Raw genomic sequence first — 21,174 nt, 5'->3', positions numbered from 1 at the left:
TATGAGCATGTGGGTTCGATCACTGGCCTCCTCAGTGGGTTAAGGATCTGGCATTGCTGTGAGCTGTGGTGTAGGTCACAGACACGGATCAGGTCCCAAGTTGCTGTGGCTGTGGTGTAGGCCAGCAGCTGCAGCTCTTATTCCACCCCTAGCCTGGGAATCTCCATATGCTGCAGGTGCACCCTGAAAGAGAAAAAAAAAAAAAAAGTGTAGAAAGATTTTTCAGTTTTTCAGAGATTAAGAGTGTTTAACAAAGCAAGAAGCCTCTCTTGTTTTTGTATTCTGAGAAGATACTAGTAAGTTTCTCTCCAGCCCCTAAGTTGGTGTTAGGGCTTGGGTTTAGTTGAATCAAGAAATAACCTGATAAGCTACAGTCACCATGATTCTCAGACTTGAGGAAGGATTGCCTTGTGAAAATACAGGACCAAGATGAGACTAGAATGGCATATTTCTTACAGCCATGTGTTATACAAGTTTTTCACTGACTACAAAATAATTTAAGATCGATGTAAGAGGTTGGACATTATTTAAATATATGTCAAACGTCTATAATGGTGTTATTTATACCTGTGTGCTCACTACAAACTCAATGGCCTAAATTACAACAGCAGTCATTTGCTTTGCTCACAAATAGGCAATTCAGGCAGGATTCATTGGGAAAGCTTATCTCTGCTCCACATAATATCAGCTGAGGCAGCTCTTTTATTTTTTTTTTTTGGCTGCTCCCATGGCATAGAAAAGTTCCCAAACCAGAAATAGAATATGAGCCACAGCAGTAACCAGAGCCACAGCAGTGACAATGTCAAGTCCTTAACCACTAGGCCACCAGGGAACTCCATGGGGCAGCTCTAAGTCAAACCCAGGGTATGGAATCTGAAAGCTTTTTACTTCATATGTCTCACAGTTGATGCTGGCTGTTGTTGGGACCTCAGCAGGAGTCCTTATATGTGTCCCCTCCATTGGCTGCTTGGCCCTCTCACAGCCTGGCAGCTATGTTCCAAAAGTGAGCATTTCAAGACAGAGTCCCAAGAGGACGAGACAGAATCTCATTGGCTATTATGACTCATCTCAGAAGTCACATAACATCACTTCTACTGTACTGTTGAAGCAGTCAAAAGCCACCACATGTAAGAGGAGAGGACATAGGTCACAGTTCTCAATAGAGAGAGTGCCCATCATATTGTAAGAAAAGCATGTGGAATGAGATTGTTGCAGTTGTTTAAGGAAAATATAATCTGCTCTAATATCTATTTTCTTTTTGTCAAAAAAATCCTTTAGGAGTTCCTGTTGTGGCACATTGGAATGGAATCCGACTGGTATCCATGAGGATGTGGATTCAATCCATGGCCTTGCTCAGTGGGTCAGGGATCCAGTGTTGCTGTCAGCTGTGGTGTAGGTTGAAGACACTGTTGGGATCCCATGTCGCTGTTTCTGTGGTGTAGGCAGGCAGCTGTAGCTCAAATTCGACCCCTAGCCGGGAACTTCCATGTGCCATAGATACGACCCTAAAAAAGCAACAACAACAAAAAAAATCCTTCGAAAATTCTGTTTTAGATATTTTTCTGAAGAGGTCCAAAAAATCACCTAAATTATAAATAAATCACAGTCCTCTTCAGTTACTTGCCATGTATAGGTGCTACAGGGATATGAGCTAGCCAATGGTAACACCTAGCAGCAAACATGTACACAACCATGGCTGAAGGCAGGTGATTAGGACCACTAGCTGACACACTTATGTGCTAGGTAATTTTTATCTAAAACCTTCTGGAGCTGCACTAAAAGCAGATAATGGGAGATGCAGTAATAAAAAGGCAACCTCTGGCTCTTAGATAATGCTGTAATATATATGTAATTTTTCCTTACATTCTTCTCCCATAATGAATAGTATAAGAAGGCATTCTCCCAAGCTAAAAATACTTTGTGTTCCCCAGGTTGTAAATTTAGTTGTGTAGCACTCAGGATCCATTTCCCTATAGAAATAATAAACAGGCTGATAGGGTTCCCAAGCATGTCCAAAAACACACTGGTTCTTCAATAAATTTATGTCATTTAAATAGGTTTTTGGCGAGTACTTAAGCTTAGTATAGGTGACAACTCATTTTTTTTTTCTTCCTTACATAGGCAAACCTACCAACTTCTTCAAGATAAGAGTCTGATGGGGTGGTGGGGGGAATAGCATAATGTTGGTATCAGTCAGACCTGGATTTAAATGCCTGCTCCCCAATTTCCATTTGTTACACTGAACAGTTACATGACCTCTCTAAGCTCAGTTGCCTCTTCTACCAGATATGGATAAAGATGCCTATTTTGCAAAGCTCTGTTTAGAGGACAATAAAATGCAAAATTGATGACAATCTCTAACAGTACCTGGCACATCACAGGAAATCAATAAAGGTAACTATATAAGAATGATCCTTTTCTTGATGCTTAAAGACAACAGATAATCAAAAGGAGAAAGAAAGTATCTTTCAACATTTTAAAGAATTCTCTCTTTTTAGATATAAATAAAATACTATCTAACAAGTCTTGTATTTCAAAAAATGGAAGAACCACTTACTTTGCAGTTAACAAAGGACAAAATGGCTTTAGGGGAATTTTTGCTTGAAGACTTAGAAGTCCAGAATTTAACCGTTACACTCTTGGGCTAAATATGTCTACTTCATGGTTCTTAGTTTGGGATATGTTAAATTACCATCATTTTATTTCATACTTATCAAGCAGGAGGAACCACACTGACTCTCCTACTTCTGGCTGCCAGGCCACAGAAAGCAGTAACAATAGTTAAGTGCTTTTACCTCCTACACCGAGAGAGGAAAGAGGGCAGGGCTGAAAAGGTATTCAGACTACTGGGCTGAAATTTCTCATGTTAGTCAAAGATCATAAGCCTACAGATTCAAGAAGCTAAGTGAAATCTATAAACAGGATAAACCCAAAGAAATCTATACCAGGATACATCATAGTCAAACTTGGACACTAAGACAAAGAAAATAAACAACTTTAAAAGTAGCCAAAGAGAAATGCCACTTTATCTCTAGGGGAAAAACAATGTGAATGATAGCAGAGATTTTAATTGAAACCACACAGGCCAGAAGGAAGGCGCAAAACATTTTCAAGTCCAAAAGATAAGAACCATTAACCCAAAATTGTGTATCCAGTGAAAATATTCTTCAGGAATGAGGGGATCATAGTTGTAAAATATGGGGACAATGACCAACAGTCTGGGATTTTTTTTTCCTGGGGAAGTTAAGGGTAAACAATAAGACCAGGAGAATACTTTGGGGGAGCAGTGAGGGCACAGAGAAATAGAGACTCTTTCTTTGAGAACGGATCTAAGACTTTAGAGAGGGCCTGGAGAATATGGAAATCTTGAGGTGCCCTGACAAATTGTTTCTGAGCCCCATTTATACAAAAACACACCTCCCACGCTGGACATTCTAAGGGTTTAGAGGTTATCTGCAGAAGCCAGTCAAGGACCAGTCTTTTCTTTAGAATAATCCCAAGCCTGCTAAGTTATTTCATGTAGGGCAGCCAAATGTAATGTGTGGATCTTGTCTGAATCCCAATACAAACAAAGCACTGTAAAACAAAAAACAAAATTAAAAAACAACCTTTTAACATATTAATAGGGTATAATTGACATACAATAAATTGCATATGTCATACAGTTTAATTAGTTTTAATACATGCAAACACCTATGAAACCATCAGCACAATCAAGACAATTTCCTCTTCTCCCTCTGGAATGCCTCCCTGTGGCTCAACCCTGTCCTCCCTACCCCAGGCAATCACTTCTATTACTAAGTTTGTATTTTTAGAACTTTATATAAATGGAATCATACAGTTTATACTCTTGTCTGGCTTCTCTCATTTAGCATAATTATTTTGAGATTCCTCCATGTTATTACTATATAGCCTATTTCTTTTTATTGCTGAATAGTGTTCCATTGATTGTATCAATACACCTCAATTTATTTTTACCTAAATTGTCCAGCACTTTTTTTTTTTTTTTTTTTTTGGTCTTTCTGTGTTTTTTTTTTTTTTTTTTTTTTTTTTGTCTTTTTGCTATTTCTTTGGGCCCGCTCCTGCGGCATATGGAGGTTCCCAGGCTAGGGGTCGAATCAGAGCTACAGTCACTGGCCACTGGCCTACGCCAGAACCACAGCAACAAGGGAACCGAGCCGCGTCTGCAACCTACACCACAGCTCACGGCAACCTCATGGTTCCTAGTCGGATTCGTTAACCACTGAGCCATGACGGGAACTCCGGTCTTTCTGTCTTTTTTAGGCCTGCACCAGCAGTGTATGAGGTTCCCAGGCTAGGAATCCAATCGGAAGTGTAGCTGCTAGCCTACACCAGAGCCACAGCAAAATGGGATCTGAGCCATGTCTTCGACCTACACCATAGTTCACGGCAATGCTGGATCCTTAACTCACTGAGCGAGGCCAGGGAATGAACCCTAGTATTCATGGATGCTAGTCTGGTTTGCTAACTTCTGAGCCAGGACAGGAACTCCCTGTCCAGCACTTTTTAATGGCACTTAGGTTGTTTCCAGTTTGGGGATTAAGGGGCTATGACTATTCATTTACAAGTTGTTTGTTTGTTTGTTTTTTGGCACACCCACAGCATACAGAAGTTCTCAGGCCAGGGATTGTACCTAAGCCACAGCAGTAACCCAAGTTGTAGCAAAGACAATGCTAAGTCCTTAACCACTAGGCCACTAGGGAACTCCACTTACAAGTGTTTATATGGACATTCACTTTCATTTCTCTTAGGTAAATAAATACCTAACAGTGAATAGCTTTGTCATATGGTAGGTATATGTTTAACTTTTTAACTAAAACTCATGATAGGCCTAAATGTAAAACTTAAAACCATGAAACTTCTAGAAGAAAACACAAAAGAAAATCTTTGTGAACATGAGTTAGGCAAAAAATTCTTGGATAGGACAACAAAACATGATACACAAAAGAAAAAACTGATAAAACTGAATTTCCTCGAAAGTAAGAACTATGATCTTTGTAAAATACTTGAGAACAAAAAGGTAAGCCATAGACTAAGAGAAAATCTTTGCAAATCACATATTTGATGAAGGACTTAATCCAGAATATATAAAGAATTCTCTTGAGTTTCCATGTGACTCAAAGGGTTAAGGATCAGATGTTGTCACTGTTGTGGCTCCTGTTGTGGTGATGCAGGTTCGATCCTTGGCCCAGGAACTTCCACATGCTGCAGGAGCATCAAAAATAATAACAATAAATAAACAAATGACTCAATTTGGAAAAAGAGTAAAAGATTTGAAAAGACAGAAGATACATGAATCATAAATAAGCAAATGAAAAGCTCAACATCATTAATATTAGGAAACTGCAAATTAAGACACAAAGAGATATTACTACATACCAAATTCAATGTTTAAAATTTAAGACTGACAATAACAATTACTGGTAAGGATGCAGAGTAATTAGAACTTTCCTAAACTGGTGGGAATATAAAATGGTACAACCATTTTGGAAAAGTTTGCCAGGGTGTTTTTCTGGTGAAAAAAAAAATTTTTTTTTTTACTGCACCTGCAATATGTGGAAGTTCCCAGGCCCAACACAGGACCCACACCATAGCAGTGACAATGCTGGGTCCTTAACCACTAGAGTACCAGGGAACTCTGTAAAATCTTGACTTTGAAATAATTTCAAACTTACATAAAAGTTATAAGAATCATCTAAAGAATTCTCATATATCCTTCACCTAAATTCCCTATTGGTCAACATTCTACACTTATCATTATCTCTTTCTCTATTTCCTGAGTCATTTGGGAGCTAATTGCATACATTATTACCCCTTAAGGTTGGAGTGGAAATTTCCTAATAACAGGACAGTTTCTATTTGAAGCTGTACATGGTACTGTTAAACCACTAAAGCCAGGAAATTAACACTGATACAGTACTGCTGTCTAATTCACAGACCCCCTTCAAATTTTGCTGTTTGTTTTGATTATATTCTTTATAGGTCGAGCATCCATTACAGATTCTAATTTTAGGCAAATGGAGAATTTTGAACATAAATTGGGTATTAAATGATGGTAAGCAATTGTTATATTTTTAAGGTATAAGGACAATATTGTTATGTTTGTAAATGTCCTTACCTATTAGAGATATGGACTTAAGTGTTTCTAGAAAAAATGATACAATATCTGAGATTTTCTTTGAGATTTACTCCTAGGGAGATGAGTGTGTGGGGTGGTGGTGGAGAGAAACGAAAAAAGAGTGACAAGATATTTATACTGTTGAAGTTGAGTGATGAGTACAGGGGGGTTATTATAATATTTCCTCTACTTTTATGTACATGTTAAAATTTCTATGATTTTTTGAACAGACTGAAGATATATGAATTATAAATAAGCAAATGAAAAGGTGCTCAAAATCATTAATCATTAGGGAAATGTAAATTAAGACATAATGAGATACTACTATATACCAAATACAATGTTTTATTTTAATTAATTAATTAATTTATTTATTTTTTTGTTCTTTAGGGCTGCACTCTCGGCATATGGAGGTTTCCAGGCTAGGGGCCGAATCAGAGATGTAACTGCTGTCCTACACCACAGCCACAGCAACGCCAGATCCGAGCTGAGTCCGGGACCTACACAACTCATGGCAACGCCAGATCCTTAACCCACTAAGCAAGGCCAGGGATTGAACCTGCAACCTCATGGTTCCTGCTCAGGTTCGTTTCCACTGGAGTTCACTGACGGGAACTCCAATTTTTAAAAATTTTAAACATTGTATTTATAGAGTTTTTTAATAGACAGAAGATGTATGAATTATGAAAGGAAAAACAGAAGGATTTTAAGGACTGGAATGATGTGATCCTATTTTTTACTTAGAAGTATTCTTCTGGCTGTAATAGGAAGAATGGCTTAAAGTGGGGCAAATAATGAAAATAATGACTGGTTTCCGAGCTGTTGAAGTCGCTCAGGGAAGAGATGATAGTGGCCTGAACTAAGTTAGTGGCTGTGGGATGAGGTGAAGTGGATGAGTATGAAAAATGGTGGCTATCTGGCTGTAAGAGATGAGAGAAAGAAAACTGAAGATCACTCTTAGTTGGCTAGGGGCAATAGGGTCCCGTTTACCCAGACAGGGATCATTGGAAAAAGAACAGGTCCCCACCAGTGAAGGCAAGAGGAAGATGGTTTGAAGGGCAATGGGTTAAACTAGTGCCTTTGTTTATCTGGCCAGAATTGATAGAATAGATAGATTACAGCAAGATACTTAGATGACCAGAAGATACTTGGTCATTATTTATCAAACAGTATAAGGGTAAGCAAAATAAGTATAAGGAAATGTCACCTAAACCAAATTTGAGGTAATACATGATTATTTTAGATCAATACACAGCATTAGTAGCCAAGTGAAGATGAAATACAATGTCTGGGGAGATAGGTTGTCTTATAAACTTGAAAAAATATGATTGGAGGCAGAATATAACAGAAAGACCTCCTAAATTCACATTAAATAAACGGCATGCAACATAATTCTCTTCATGGGAATGTTGCTCATCAGGTGCCTGAATGGAAAGACATCTTTCAGTTGAAATTACAAGGTGGTACTGGAGATCTCTAGGGTGGGCATGTAGGGACAGAGAACGCATGCATTGGGATGCTGAATTTATGGTTAAAGGGATGAGTTTGAGGGTCTAAAACCGGGGAGAAGGGGAATAGAGGTAACGGTCTTTGCTCCTGGTCTTCTGGGAAGGCTCAAGGTGAGTCAGTGAGTGGCTAGAAAATCCATCAAAGTCTGCCCTTAAGAGTTTCGTCTCCTACCCATGCCAGAGTGAAGGAATTCCAGCAGGCGCTTCTGTTAAAGAGACTTATTTCGTGAAAACCATACCATTTGACGTTATCGTCCCATTCCGATTGATGTGCTCTCCCACGCTCCTGCTGGTTCCTCTGTTCAGATTCCCCCAGCAGAAGAGGGGACAAGCCTTTCCCTAGCCTTGTCCCCTCGCTCTCACTTTTCACGCGCTAATAGCGCTTCCCGAGCCGGGCCTCGCCTGCGCCATGTTTTGCTCCGGCCGAAATCGGGCCTCCAGGAGCACAGCCCCACCTCATCCCTGACGCAGTACAGCCTAGCGGTGCAAAACCCGCTTGCGGACCCCCAGAGCCGAGGTCCAGCCAGGATCCTACCCTAGGAGCGGAGCCCCACCCCAACCCCGACCCCACCCCTAGCGCAGCTCCCGGCTCACACGCCCACTCCCATCAGGGAGCTCTGGGTGTTCTCCTTCCCCCAACCGCGGAGCACCACCCTATCACTGACCCCGCCTCTGGCTTGAAGCCCCGCCCAAACCCGCCCCGGGTCTTAGCCCCGCCCACAGGCCCGCCCCCGGAGCGGAGCCCGCCTGGGGCCCACCAGCCAAAGCAAGGCCTCTTACCTTGCCCACAGGGCTGCCATGGCTGGGGGCCGCGGGGCCCCCGGGCGTGGCCGGGACGAGCCGCCTGAGAGTTACCCGCAGCGACAGGACCATGAGCTACAGGCCCTGGAGGCCATCTACGGCGCCGACTTCCAGGACCTGCGGCCGGACGCGTGCGGACGGGTAGGAACTTGGCTCATCGGGTCCCGGTGGCGAGCTGCGGCCCAGCCTCCTTTGGCGCGATTTAGCCTGGCCAGGCCCACCTGGCCCGGTCCGAGCCGAGCCGCAGACCCCGCTTGGGATTCTGGAGTGCTTACATCCTTCACGATTCCACCCACGCTTACTTTTTGTCCCTGCACCCGCAGGCGCTCGGCAGGTCTACACAACCCACGCCTGGGCCGAATTCTCTTACAGCCTTTTTCCCAGGTCGGCTCCTCTCTCTTACCTGGCCCTGCTGGTTCCCACTGACATTCCATAACACCCCTCCCTACTTACAGTCTTGCCTTTTTTTCCCCCTGAAAGCCCTTGAGTTTGATACAACAGTGCATTCATAGGGACCTATTGCAACTTTGTTCTGGGAAGGTTTTGGGGGCTCCTGCAAAGATCTTGCTGATGCCTTCATTCAGAACTTTCAAGTCTCACCCTTATATGTTTGTTCAAAACTATTAACCATGTAATCTCACTGTACTCCTCAGGCATCCTCATTGTGTTGTGCGCTATGGAGGAACTTGTCCTCTGTACCTTCCTATAACGCACTTAGTATTGAATACATTCTTCTTAGCTATAGTGGAGAGGGAGGGTGCTGAGTCCAGATCTTTTTAAATGGCATTTGGTTTAAAATATTATTTTCTTTTTTGTCTGGAAGTAAGTTAAGGCACATTATAGCCTGCTGATACTGACAGTTTTCCCTCATCCTTGAAAAATTATCTAGCAAACTTATGTCTATGAGTATTATTTTAAAAGTACCTTGCTTCATCTTCTGGCACTTTACAGCATGTGCCTTATCAACACATTCAGGATTTCCTCAAGAAACAGGATCTTTTGGAGCAGTCAGAGCCAAACATTCTCCCTCTCACCCAATGTGTTTTGTCCTTCATTAACTCTGTATTGTTCTAGGTATTGGGAATATAGCCCAGCACAAACCAAACCAAACCCCCTTCCCTCAGGGAGCTTACTTTTCTAGTGCTTAATTTCAAGTTTTTTAAAACCTGAAATAATGAAAATGTAAATATTCCCCTTAAACATGCTTATGAAAAAATAGCAGCATAACTTACTGGTGATCTGATAACTTTTCCATTCCCAAACATTGAGAACCAGGAAGTGGGCTCATTAAGCCAAAAATATGTGTCACCAAGTGTACATTGGAACTCAATACAAGGCCCCTACGACTTCATTCTGAACCACTTTATTTACTTTATGCGAGCGTCATTATCTGGTTCTAAGACTGCAGGAAAACATAAAAGAAGAAAGAGCCTCTGTAGATAGGGATACTGATAATCTTGGAATTTATACTTGGTGGCCTTTATAACAAGATAGAAGAGTAAACAAGACAAGACAAAAGCTATAATAGGCAGGCAGAAGAATTCAGATAGCTGTGGCCTCAGGTACCCTGGCAAATAGCCTCAGGACTTTTCTGGACCTCACAGGCCCCCACGGGCAAGTAATTTGTGGTCATAAGGATGAATCAGAGTGTAGTCATTCAACAAGTACTTATTACTTGCTATTCACCAATCTTTTAGGAAAAGGTTATATGAGTACACAATCCTTTATCCAAAACTCAGAGGACTTAGGGGTTTCAGAATTCAGAAGTATTTGTGTTCATGGTCATGTGTGCACATCCCTTCTTACCTAATACCTCCCTCCTTGTCTGGAGCAGCATCCAAAATCAAACACAGCAGAATGTGTGAATATCGAAGTATTCACACTTAAGAGGATGAAGAAAGACTATTAATAGCCTCGTGTCAGTTCAGGCCAAATTTGCTGCAAATAAATTCAAACAGAATTATTAACCTAAATAAACCTGAGGTTTTTTAAAACTTCTTTTTATAGGATGTGTTTATTTATAATATAGATTTTGGTAGTGTATGTGTATTATTTATAGATAAACATCTTGGGAGTGCATGCTAAAATTATCTTACATACTAAAGTTTGAACACTGCTAGTTTAAAATGTAATTTCCTCTACAGTTATGAGCTTATTGCTAACTTAATTATCTAGGCTAATTTTCTGTCAGCCAAAGGTCTGCTTATTTATAATTTGATAGCTATTGCAAACTTCCCTCCTAAAAGCTTACCCCTGTTTCTGGACCCATCGGTAGTATATGGGTGCTACATCTTCACCAACATTGTAGATGTCAGACTTTTTCATCTTTGCCAGTAGATAGATAGATGAAACATTTTTACTTCTTTAGTTACAAATTATGAGAACCACCTTTGTCTGTAAGCCATGGACTTTTTTTCTGTGAACTGTTCAATGTTCTTTGGTTTATTTTTACACTCAGTTGTCTATTTCCCAATTCATATATCAGAGCTATTTGTATATCAAGAAAATTAACATTTGGGGTCATATATTGCACATATTTCCCTCTAATTAATCATCATGCATTTTGATATTTAGGTAATTTATGTAATTTTAAAAAACTTCAATGTAGTCAAAATGACCTTTTTTAAAAATTGTTATTATATATTTCCTATGGGTTTTTTTCCCCCCCTGCTTGAGTGTTACCAACAATGAATTCTTTAAGGCTTTCTTTTTTTGGCTGCCCCATGGCCTCTGGAGTTCCCCAGCCAGGGATTAGATGTGAGCCATAGTTGCAACCTACACTGCAGCTACAGCAACGCTGGATCTTTAGTCCACTGTGCTGGATGGAAGATGGAACCCTCTGGGGATCCTCATCCCAGAACTCCAGAGATGCCGCTGATGCCATTGTGTCACAGCAGTAATTCCAAGGCCTTATTTTAATTCTTTCACCATTTTGTTTTTAAACTTCCATCAAATAAGTATAGAAATAGCTTTCTTTTTTTTCTGTTTTTTTTTCAAGTTCTTACCTCTGTCCAAGTAGGAATCCAAGCTGCCCTCTTCCCACCCCCCACCCCCCACCCCCCTAGCTAGCCAGTTAAACTAATACAGATGATTTTTTTCAATTGTTTTCACTAATTTGAAATGCCACCTTCACATTATGTGAGAGTAAGCTAGCTTCATAAGGATAGAGTTTCTATATTTGTTCATACCTATATGCTTAATGCCTGGTAAAAAGCTGAAATTTTTTTATTGATTCAAATAATTCCCAAATGTATTAGAGTCTATTTCTTGACTCTCTATTCTATCCCAGTAATCTATTTAGGTACTGTGACTGTGTTGCTTTCATTACTGTACATTTATGACGTCTTAGTGTTTAGTGTGGTCATCATTTACAGAATATTCCTGACTAATTTTACTTTAGTTTTTCCTTATGAATTTTAGAATCAACTTGGCTGGTTAAAAACTTATATTGGCATTTTTACTGGAATAATGTTACTTGTATTTAGTTTGGGAAAAATTCACATTTAAATATTTTCATGTTTAAAATGGAGTCATAGTTACTAAACTTTATGGAATCTAGCAGTTTTTTTTTTTTTTTTTAACTCTTACCAGTTTGACAAATAGGCAAATACTTGTGAACAGAAGATGAATGAATGAACTTGGTGATTTGTACAAAGTCAGTTAGAGAAAGTATTCATTCTTAGAAAAGGAGATATAGGGGGAAGTCAGTGATTAAGGCATTTGGCATAAAATCTAGAGGAATATTATCTAATTTCCATATTCTGAGCTTTTACTATTATCATTTTTATTTTTGGCATCTTCGGAGACTTAAAATCAAAGACTTGCCCAGATTATCTAGCTTGCATATGTTAACTTATTTCTGGATTTGTTGTTTTTTCACACAGACTAGTTTATTCTTCACATTATAGGATATGAGATCTGAAGCAAGTGAGAAACAGTAGGCCATGTTGAGCCAAATCTTGCCATCAGAATTTAAGGAGCTGAATTCCCTGGTGGCGCAGTGGGTTAAGGATGCAGTGTTGCCACCGTTGTGGCTCAGGTTGCTGCTGTGGCACAGGTTTGATCCCCGGCCCAGGATGTTATGCATGCTGCAGATGTGGCAAAAAGGAAAAAAAAAAAAAAAGTAAGGAGGATATGATGAGCAGAATGTAAGTAACAATTCTAGACCAAACACCTGAAAGTGGTTTGAAACATGTAGCTTTTTTTTTTTTTTTTTAAAGGGCTGCACCCTTGGCATATGGAGGTTCCCAGGATAGGGGTCCAATTGGAGCTACAGCTGCTGATCTCCACCAGAGCCACAGCAACACCAGATCGGAGCCATGTCTGCAATCTACACCACAGCTCGCGGTAGCACTGGGTCCTTAACCCACTGAGTGAGGCCAGGGATCAAACCCGTGATTTCATGGTTCCTAGTCGGATTCGTTTCTGCTGCGCCAGAACGGGAACTCCCATGGCATGTAGCTTTTTAAAATATCTTTTTGTTAAAAACATATAACATAAAATATGCCAGCTTTATTATTTTTAAGTGTATAGTTCAATAGTGTTAAGTATATTTACACAGTCGTGCAATGGAAAATTTTGTTTGTATTTTTATTTAATTTCCCAAACCTCATTCATCTTCATGCTCCTGTTCATCTTGTAAACCAATGAAGTTAATCACAGGCTGTCAATAATCCTCATGCTTCTGCCTTGGAACCAAAAGATTTGCTGCTGTGTGGAATGGCTGATAAAATTCTTCTTAGTTTTTAATAGTTCTATCCTTCACTCTAGAGGTTTTCGCAGAAAAAGACTTGTGCTTACACCAGTTTGTGTGGAGGGCCCTGAGTGAGGAAGTACCCAAGGAAGCACATTCAGACTGAGATACTGGGTGCGCTGTGCTGAGAAGGAGGCCCCCCAGTTCAGTGTTCCTAATCCTTCAGGGTGTATTAAGATCCTTGGGAGTTCCCATTGTGGCACAGCAGAAACGAATCCAACTAGGAACCATGAGGTTGTGGGTTCGATCCCTGGCCTCGCTCAGTGGGTTAAGGATCTGGTGTTGCCATGAGCTCTAATGTAGGTCACAGACACAGCTCGGATCTGGCATTGCTGTGGCTGTGGTGTAGGCTGGCAGCTATAGCTCTGATTGGATCCCTAGCCTGGGAACCTCCATATGCAAAAAAGATCCTTGGATTTGGGGCGCTTTTTTGAAGAGTTAATTAAAAAAAAAAAAATTGAAGGGGATGAGTTCCAAATGAACATGACCTCTCATGTTTTAGGACTGAGTGTGTTATCTTTCACTTTTAATATTTTTATTTTTTGTCTTTTTAGGGCTGCACCTGCAGCATATGGAAGTTCCCAGCCAAGGGGCTGAATCAGAGCTACAGCTGCCGGCCTACACCACAGCCACAGGAACACCAGATCCAAGCTGTGTCTATGACCTACACCACAGCTTACAGCAACACCAGATCCTTAACCCACTGAGCCAGGCCAGGAATCAAACTCATGTCCTTATGAGTACTAGTTCGGTTTGTTACCCCTGAGCCACAACGGGAATTCCTCTTACACTTTTTATACCTTGAGGATTTTGTTTGGCTATTTTACAGTAGTTCATTGAAAGTAGCCGACTTCATGATTTCACTTAGGAGTGAATTTAACTCATATCTCATTGTAGCATGGCCTTTTCTCCCTTACTACTTTACAGTGCTGCCTTCATGTCACTGGCATTTTCACTTTTCAAAGGAAATTTTTTTTTTCTCATGTAGAATTTTGTGTAGTTGGTAGCAGATACATTCTGCATTGTGTTTTCCTCTCATTTGGTGCTCTCAAAAATTTTTGGCTACTCCTTACTTTATGTTCATTGGCCTACAAGTATTCCAGGAAATCATTATTTCCTTGTGTAGGTTAAGTCAAAGATTTTTATCAACATTAAATTCTAATGATCATTTATCTTCTAAAGGCATGAAGGAGGCCCTACCCCATCCCACTCCCTAGTAATCTTGGTTGTTGAACTGGTTTTGTTTGTTTGTTTGTCTTTTCTTTTTCAGGACTGCACCAGAGGCATATGGAGGTTCCCAGGCCAGGGGTCAAATCAGAGCAGAAGCAGCTGGACTGCACCACAGCGACAGCAATGCCAGATCCGAGCCTCATCTGTGACCTACACCACAACTCATGGCAACGCCAGATCCTTAACCCACTGATCAAGGCCAGGGATTGAACCTGCATCCTTATGGATACTAGTCAGATTCATTTCTGCTGAGGCACGACGATGGGAACTCCATGTTGAACTGTTTTTAATCAAGTCCTCTTCAACTCCAGGAGTCCTTATTTTTTTTTATAAACTTTATTTATTTTACTTATTTTTGGCCGTCCCATGGCACATGGAGCTCCCAGGCCAAGGATCAGATCCGAGCCATAGCCTCAAACTAAGCCACAGCTGTGGCAATGCCAGATCCTTAACCCACTGTGCCAGGGATCAAACCCAAGTCCCAGTGCTCCCAAGATGCCACTGATACTGTTGCACCACAGCAGGAGCTCCTCCAGAGTCCTTGAATGTCCTAATCTGAGCTAACACTCGGTATCTTAAACATGTCTTAAATAAAGTCCTCTTCCCATATTGGGGTGCCTTTCTGTTTGCTTGAGAAAAGCCTGGTGAATATTCTGTTCTTATAATCTCTGAAAGCACTGTTTCCTGTCTTTTTTTTTTTTTTTTTCCTTTCCAGTGAGCCTAGACGGGTTAAGATTAAGTGTAGCTACATGTGACGAAAAATTTAACAAAGTTTATTTTTTTTTGCATGTAAAAATCTGGAGTCTAGAGCTTTTCCTGAATTGCTGTTCCACCATCGTTATTGTGCCCTTGATGGTCTAAAATGGTTGGCTGACCTCCCATCATCACATCTGTATTCCAGGCAGCTAGAAGGAGAGGGGGCTGAGGAAGTTTTATCTCTTTCTTTTAATAAAGGTTACTTCCTGGAAATTGCGTATTATAGTTCTTACATCTAACTGGCCAGAAATTAATCCAGTAGCCGCACTGAGCTGCAAAGGAGTCTAGGAATGTATCCAGCTAAAAAAAATCAAGGATTCTGGAGTTCCCATCATGGTGCAGTGGAAACAATCCAACTAGGAACCACGAGGTTTCGGTTTCAGTCCCTGGCCTTGCTCAGTGGGTTAAGGATCCGGCGTTGCCATGAGCTGTGGTGTACGTCGCAGATGTGGCCCAGATCCTGCGTTGCTGTGGCTGTGGCTGTGGCATAGGCCGGCAGCTATAGCTCCAATTGGACCCATAGCCTGGGGACCTCCATATGCCTCGGGTGCAGCCCTAAAAAAAAACCAATTCTATTATTTTAAAAAAAAAAAAAAAGGAAAATGAATAGTGGGGAAAAATTAATAGTCTCTGTTGAGAAACAGCCCAAAAGTCTATGCCCTATGAAGAGGAATATCACTGGTCCAGTCAAATTTCAGCCAAAGATAATAGCCTTAGAAGTAGCCGGTCACTTGGTAGCTTCAGTGTCCTGCCCTTTGTGTTGGTCTCACTGGTCAGAACCAAACAAGTTGTTAGGTTTTTGTCCAAAATATGTCATTCTTCAGTGGCCATGAGTCCGCTCCTTCATCCAAACCACCATCCCTGGACTCATGCACTTCTTAAAACTGAAACCTTCATGCATCCATGAGTCTCTTCACTTTGCATCAAAACTCTTTCCTAAAAGCTTGCTTTGGCATTGACTGGGCTCATCACCATTATCACTGCTGTCCTTCTAGTGTTGCCTGCTGTGGAAGTAACTGGAGCATTAGACCTGATGTGTTCTATGGCTGAGCCAGCCCAGGAGTGTTTTTAGGAGCCTAACCGCTTTTTTAGGCTCCATTGTTCCACATACCCATATTCCCCCAAGGGGTCCCTGGTGGCTGAAAGAGGCCTCCTTCCCTGAGGCTTGCCAACCGTCTAACTGGATTCCTTGTACTTTCTTAAGCATCCCTTTAGTAAAGAATATATTCAAAATGTGTAGTCACCCAATAAGCCTCTGCTTTCTGAAGCTAGCTTCCTGTTGGGAGACTCCAGACATGAAGAATGGGCCTCCCCATACCATTTCCTGAAAAGGTTAGTTACCTTTAGGTATACTCTTTACTTCCTGTTTGAAGACAAAAGGGAATGCTAAACCAGATCTGTTATCTTACATATGCAGAGATAACACATTTCATGAGGCGTATGTTGTCTGTATGTTGCAAGTTAATTTCCATACTGAGCCCAAGAAAGTCTTAGCCCTTGCTTTGCATTTGTAGTTTCTACTTGCACAGCTTGCTGATATAGTCATCTGATTCTCGCTTGTTTTTATTTCAGAAGACTACTTCAGTTTTTTTGCTTCAAAACGGAAAATCTGTCATTGCTCCTAGCTGGATGCTTGCATTTTAACATCTTGACTTGTACCTCTTTCACCTGGGACTGCAGGGTCTTGAATACTTTAAGACCATCTGTAAGGCATTTCCCCTTATTTTCTTAACTTCTTATTTATTTAACACTTTTAAGCTAGGTGAGTCAATATGGATTTTTTTCCCTTTTACAGCCACACCCTCGGCATATGGAAATTCCTGGGCTAGGGGTCAAATTGGAGCTGCAGCTGCTGGTCTATGCCACAGCCACAGCAATGCCAGATCCAATCCATATCTGTGACCTGTGCCGCAGCTTGAGAAACACCAGATCCTTAACCCACTGAGCAAGGCCAGAGATCAAACCCACATCCTCACTGACATGTTGGGTTTTAACCCTCTGAGCCACAGTGGGAACACCAGTCAACATAGATTTAAAGCAGTATTCCCATTTGCATTCTAAAATAAAGTTTTCATTGGTCAACCTCCAAATGAGAAAAGGCAAACTAATGTGTATGTGAAGATGTATTAATATAATATTAATTGACCCTTCTTAGGATGAGACTGTACTCTATTCTATTTTTGTACTTCCTCCTACTTTTGTTACTAAAATAGCCTGTATTTTCTAAACTGATATCTATAGTAAAAAGGAGGAAAAAAAATTTTCTTGATAAAATTATAGGTTGGTGGTCATAGTATCTAAAATTTGTGGCCTGTGAAATGACAAAGCCTATAAAGATTAGATCTGGTCTAACTAGCCTTTCTTTCAGTTTTCACCTCTCTAAAATGGAGATATATAATCTTTTCTATGTCACTGAACTGCCCTTGGGACATGAATAGCAATAACACAGGCAAAGACTGGTTGATAGGATTGACTTCAGAATAACCCAACATGGCACTTGGGGGTAGGGGCAGCACAGGTACACAAGATTGGCTATGAATTGGTTATTGTTGACACTGGCTGGTGAGTACATGGAGTTCATTATGTCATTATCAGTTTTGTTTGAAAATTTCCATATTAAAAAGTTTTTCCAAAAGTGAGGCTGTTGGGATCAAGACAATAGTTTTTCCTTTTCTTCTTAGCAGCTGAGTATTAGTATTTTTGCTCCTCTTAGCCACTAAATGCTTCTCCTGCTAAATTCTGTCAAATGAATAACGCAGATTATTGACCTGCCCTGGTTGAAGAAGAAACAGGAAGCCGGGAGCCTAACAGGCTCAATGTCATTCTCATCCCTGTGAGGCTGCTTGGAGGAAACCCATCTCCACCTGCTTTTTTTCCACATGTCCTCCTGGCATTCTTGAAGAAGAGACCTCCTCTTAGCAAAAGCCAGTCTGTTGATCTTGTGCCCAGAATCTGTCACCTTCTGCCCTCTGAAGGGCTTTGCTCCTTCAGATCCTAATTTGGTCTCTTTACCACTCTTCCATAACATCCTCGTCAACACCCTCACATGCTCTAGTAACTTCCAAGTTTAAAACAGAACAAAAGAAATTTCTCCCTTTGATTTCACACACACACACACACACACACACACACACACACACACACACACACACACACACACACCCACGCATGCACGCACGCACACACACACCCCAGTCTATGATCCCACTCTCTGTCCCACTCTATATACAACCCAAACCTCCTTGAAGGAGCTCTCATAGACTTGCTGTTGCCTCTTCCTCATCCAGCATTCACTCCTCGGGTCTGCATTTGGTACCCACAGAACCCGCTCTGGGCATGATCACCTGAATCCCCATGTTACTCAAGCAGTGAATGCTCTCTGTCCTCACTCTACTCAACCTCAGGGAGCATCTGGCAAGATACTAGCCTTCTGTTTTCCTCCCTCAGGGCCCAGTCTCTTTGTTAGCTTTCTTTCACATCCACTCTCCTCTCTCTCCTTTGCCCCTGACAGAGGCTGAATTGTTAGAGTAGCTTTTGACTTCTGCCCTTACTCTTCCCCTTTCATTCTTAACTCAGTGACCAAAGCCATCTTTTAAAATGTGTGCTAGAGTATATCGTTTCCACTTTAAATCCCTGAAAATTATATAATCTGGCCGAAAGGCCCTTTGTGATCCAGCTGTCCCGTACCACACCTGCTTCACCTGGTTTCCCTCTTCCCTCCTGTGTGCTTGACACATGGGCCTCCTTTGAATCTCTTTACATGCTCTTTCCCAGTCTGGAATACTCAATCACCAGCTTGTCTCTGCTTAAGTGTGTGATCCTCAGATAGGTCTTCCCTGAGGAGGTCTAAGGATGTTTCCTCACACACCCCTTCAGCTCATTCTCTGAGTGTAGGGGATGCAGAACTTTAGCTCTTTCCTCCTAAGATCCCTGGCTGGGTCTGACAATTAAATTGATGTAAGAAAAGCATATAGATGTGTAATTGATGTAGGAGAAAAGCATATAGACTTTCACAGGTACATAGGAAGCCCCATAGCAAAATGAAGATCCAAAGAAATGGCAAGACCTAAGTGCTTATATAGTAGGTTGAACAAGAGAGGCAATTGTAGGAAAGTAATTAAAATATACAGGGAGAAGTTCCCACTGTGGCGCAGTGGAAACGAATCCTACTAGTATCTATGGTGATGAGGGTTCAATCTCTGGCCTCCCTCAGTGGGTTGGTGATCCGGCATTGCCATGAGCTGTGGTGTAGGTCACAGACTTGGCTCGGATCCTGTGTTGCTGTGGTTATGGTTTAAGCCAGTAGCTGTAGCTCTGATTCGACCCCTAGCCTGGGAACCTTCATATGCCCCAGGTGTGGCCCTAAAAATATATATATATTTATAGATATAGATATATAGATAGATAGGAAGAGGAGTTCCCATTGTAGTTCAATGGGTTAAGAACCTGACATAGTATATGTGAAGATGTGGGTTTGATACCTGGCCTCAGCTCAGTTGGTTAAGCATTTGGCATTGTCATGAGCTCCGGTGTAGATAGCAGATGCAACTCAGATTGGCATTGCTGTGGCTGTGGTGTAGGCTGGCAGCTGCAGCTCCAATTCGACCCCCTAGCCCAGGAACTTCCATATACTGCAGGTGTAGCTGTGAAAAAGAAAAAGAAGTTCCCATCGTGGTGCAGTGGAAACGAATCCGACTAGGAACCCTGAGATTGTGGGTTCGATCCCTGGCCTCCCTCACTGGGTTAACTGGGATCTCGGTTAACTGGGATCCGGCATTGCCGTGAGCTGTGGTCTAGGTCACAGACTCAGCTCGGATCTGGCATTGCTGTGGCTGTGATGTAGGCTGGCATCTGTAGCTCCGATTGGACCCCTAGCCTGGGAACCTCCATGTGCTGCAAGTGCGGACCTAAAAAAGCAAAAGAAAAAGAAAAAAATACATATATATGGGGAGCCATGGAAGATAAGAGTTACTTTAATAAGGTCTTTTTTTACTGACTTATCTTGGGCTCAACTCCCAAGTAATAAGTTCCAGTAATAAGAATATTTCTTCTGATACAGGAGGGCATTTTTTTTGGCCTCTCCCACAACATGCAGAAGTGTCTCAGCCACAGCAGTGACAACTTGAGGTCCTCAACCCATTGAGGCACCAGAGAACTCCTAGGAGGGCATCTTTGACATGGAGTTTTATCTCCTGTTTTCAGGAAGAAGAGGGAGGTTAGGATGCCCTTCTTGCAATTGCTGTTTTCAGGAAACTTTAACCCAATACAGTCCTTACGCCCAAGTTGCATATTTTGGCTTGGCCTATTCTATCACCATTCAGGGGTATTACATCATCTCTTCAATAGCATTTTCTAAACTTGTACATACATGTTATGTATGTTTTCTCCCACTAGGCCAGAAGTTCCATGATACCTGAAACCACCTCTTTTCTCAGCTGTGTATGCTAATAGCACCTGACAGAGTCAGCAAGTGCTCCGTAAATGTGGGTGATGAGGCATGATGGGTGGCTGAATGGATGAAGGCCTCGAGGTCACAGGATGTTTATCCTCCCCAGGACCGCATTCACAGAATTGTGCTTTCCTGGAGCCTTGACACAGCTTTGGTCAAAGATTATTATAAATCCGTAGAAAAACTGAGCTTACCTATCCTATATACGTAGTTGATTGTATAACTCAGGCTATCATGTGTAAGGTTTGCATTATAAATTTTGATTAGAATTGAGTGTTGCTGAGTACTTTATTGCTCCCAAAAGAGTTTTTATGTTTTCTCTTTTTGTGTGTGTGTGTGTCTTTTTGCTATTTCTTGGGCCGCTCCGGCGGCATATGGAGGTTCCCAGGCTAGGGGTCTAATCGGAGCTGCAGCCACCGGCCTACGCCAGAGCCACAGCAATGCAAGATCCGAGCCGCATCTGCAACCTACACCACAGCTCATGGCAACGCCGGATCCTTAACCCACTGAGCAAGGGCAGGGACCGAACCTGCAACCT

General features: G+C 41.6%; 2 protein-coding genes across 33 annotated transcripts in view; one reads left to right on the top strand and one right to left on the bottom strand.

Moving 5' to 3' along the window:
- The window catches only part of GPR176 (G protein-coupled receptor 176), a 139,355-nt gene extending 131,079 nt beyond the window's left edge, over positions 1-8,276 (bottom strand). For 8 of the 14 annotated variants that reach the window (XM_084974332.1, XM_084974341.1, XM_084974270.1 and 5 more), the window contains exon 1: positions 7,887-8,276. The gene's annotated coding sequence lies outside the window, so the exon portion shown is untranslated. Of the gene's footprint in view, positions 1-3,417; positions 3,577-7,886 lie in introns of all 14 variants that reach the window. The other 6 variants (XM_084974318.1, XM_084974328.1, XM_084974277.1 and 3 more) reach the window with 1 other exon arrangement.
- Positions 8,277-8,380: 104 nt separating this feature from the next.
- EIF2AK4 (eukaryotic translation initiation factor 2 alpha kinase 4) overlaps positions 8,381-21,174 on the top strand; it is a 118,116-nt gene continuing 105,322 nt past the window's right edge. For all 19 annotated transcript variants that reach the window (XR_014813080.1, XR_014813089.1, XR_014813088.1 and 16 more), the window contains exon 1: positions 8,381-8,589. Coding sequence is in view for 6 of the 19 variants with exons in the window: in XM_021097886.2 (XP_020953545.1) it covers positions 8,446-8,589 (144 nt within the window). In the remaining 13 variants the exon portion in view is untranslated. The remainder of the gene's footprint in view (positions 8,590-21,174) is intronic.

This window comes from Sus scrofa, chromosome 1, assembly GCF_054392235.1.
Source record: "Sus scrofa isolate SSC_HxYL_T2T_F1_AM1 chromosome 1, Sscrofa_HxYL_maternal_Yorkshire_Landrace_v2.0, whole genome shotgun sequence".
Taxonomy (NCBI): domain Eukaryota; kingdom Metazoa; phylum Chordata; class Mammalia; order Artiodactyla; family Suidae; genus Sus; species Sus scrofa.
This window is presented reverse-complemented; position numbering and strand designations above follow the sequence as displayed.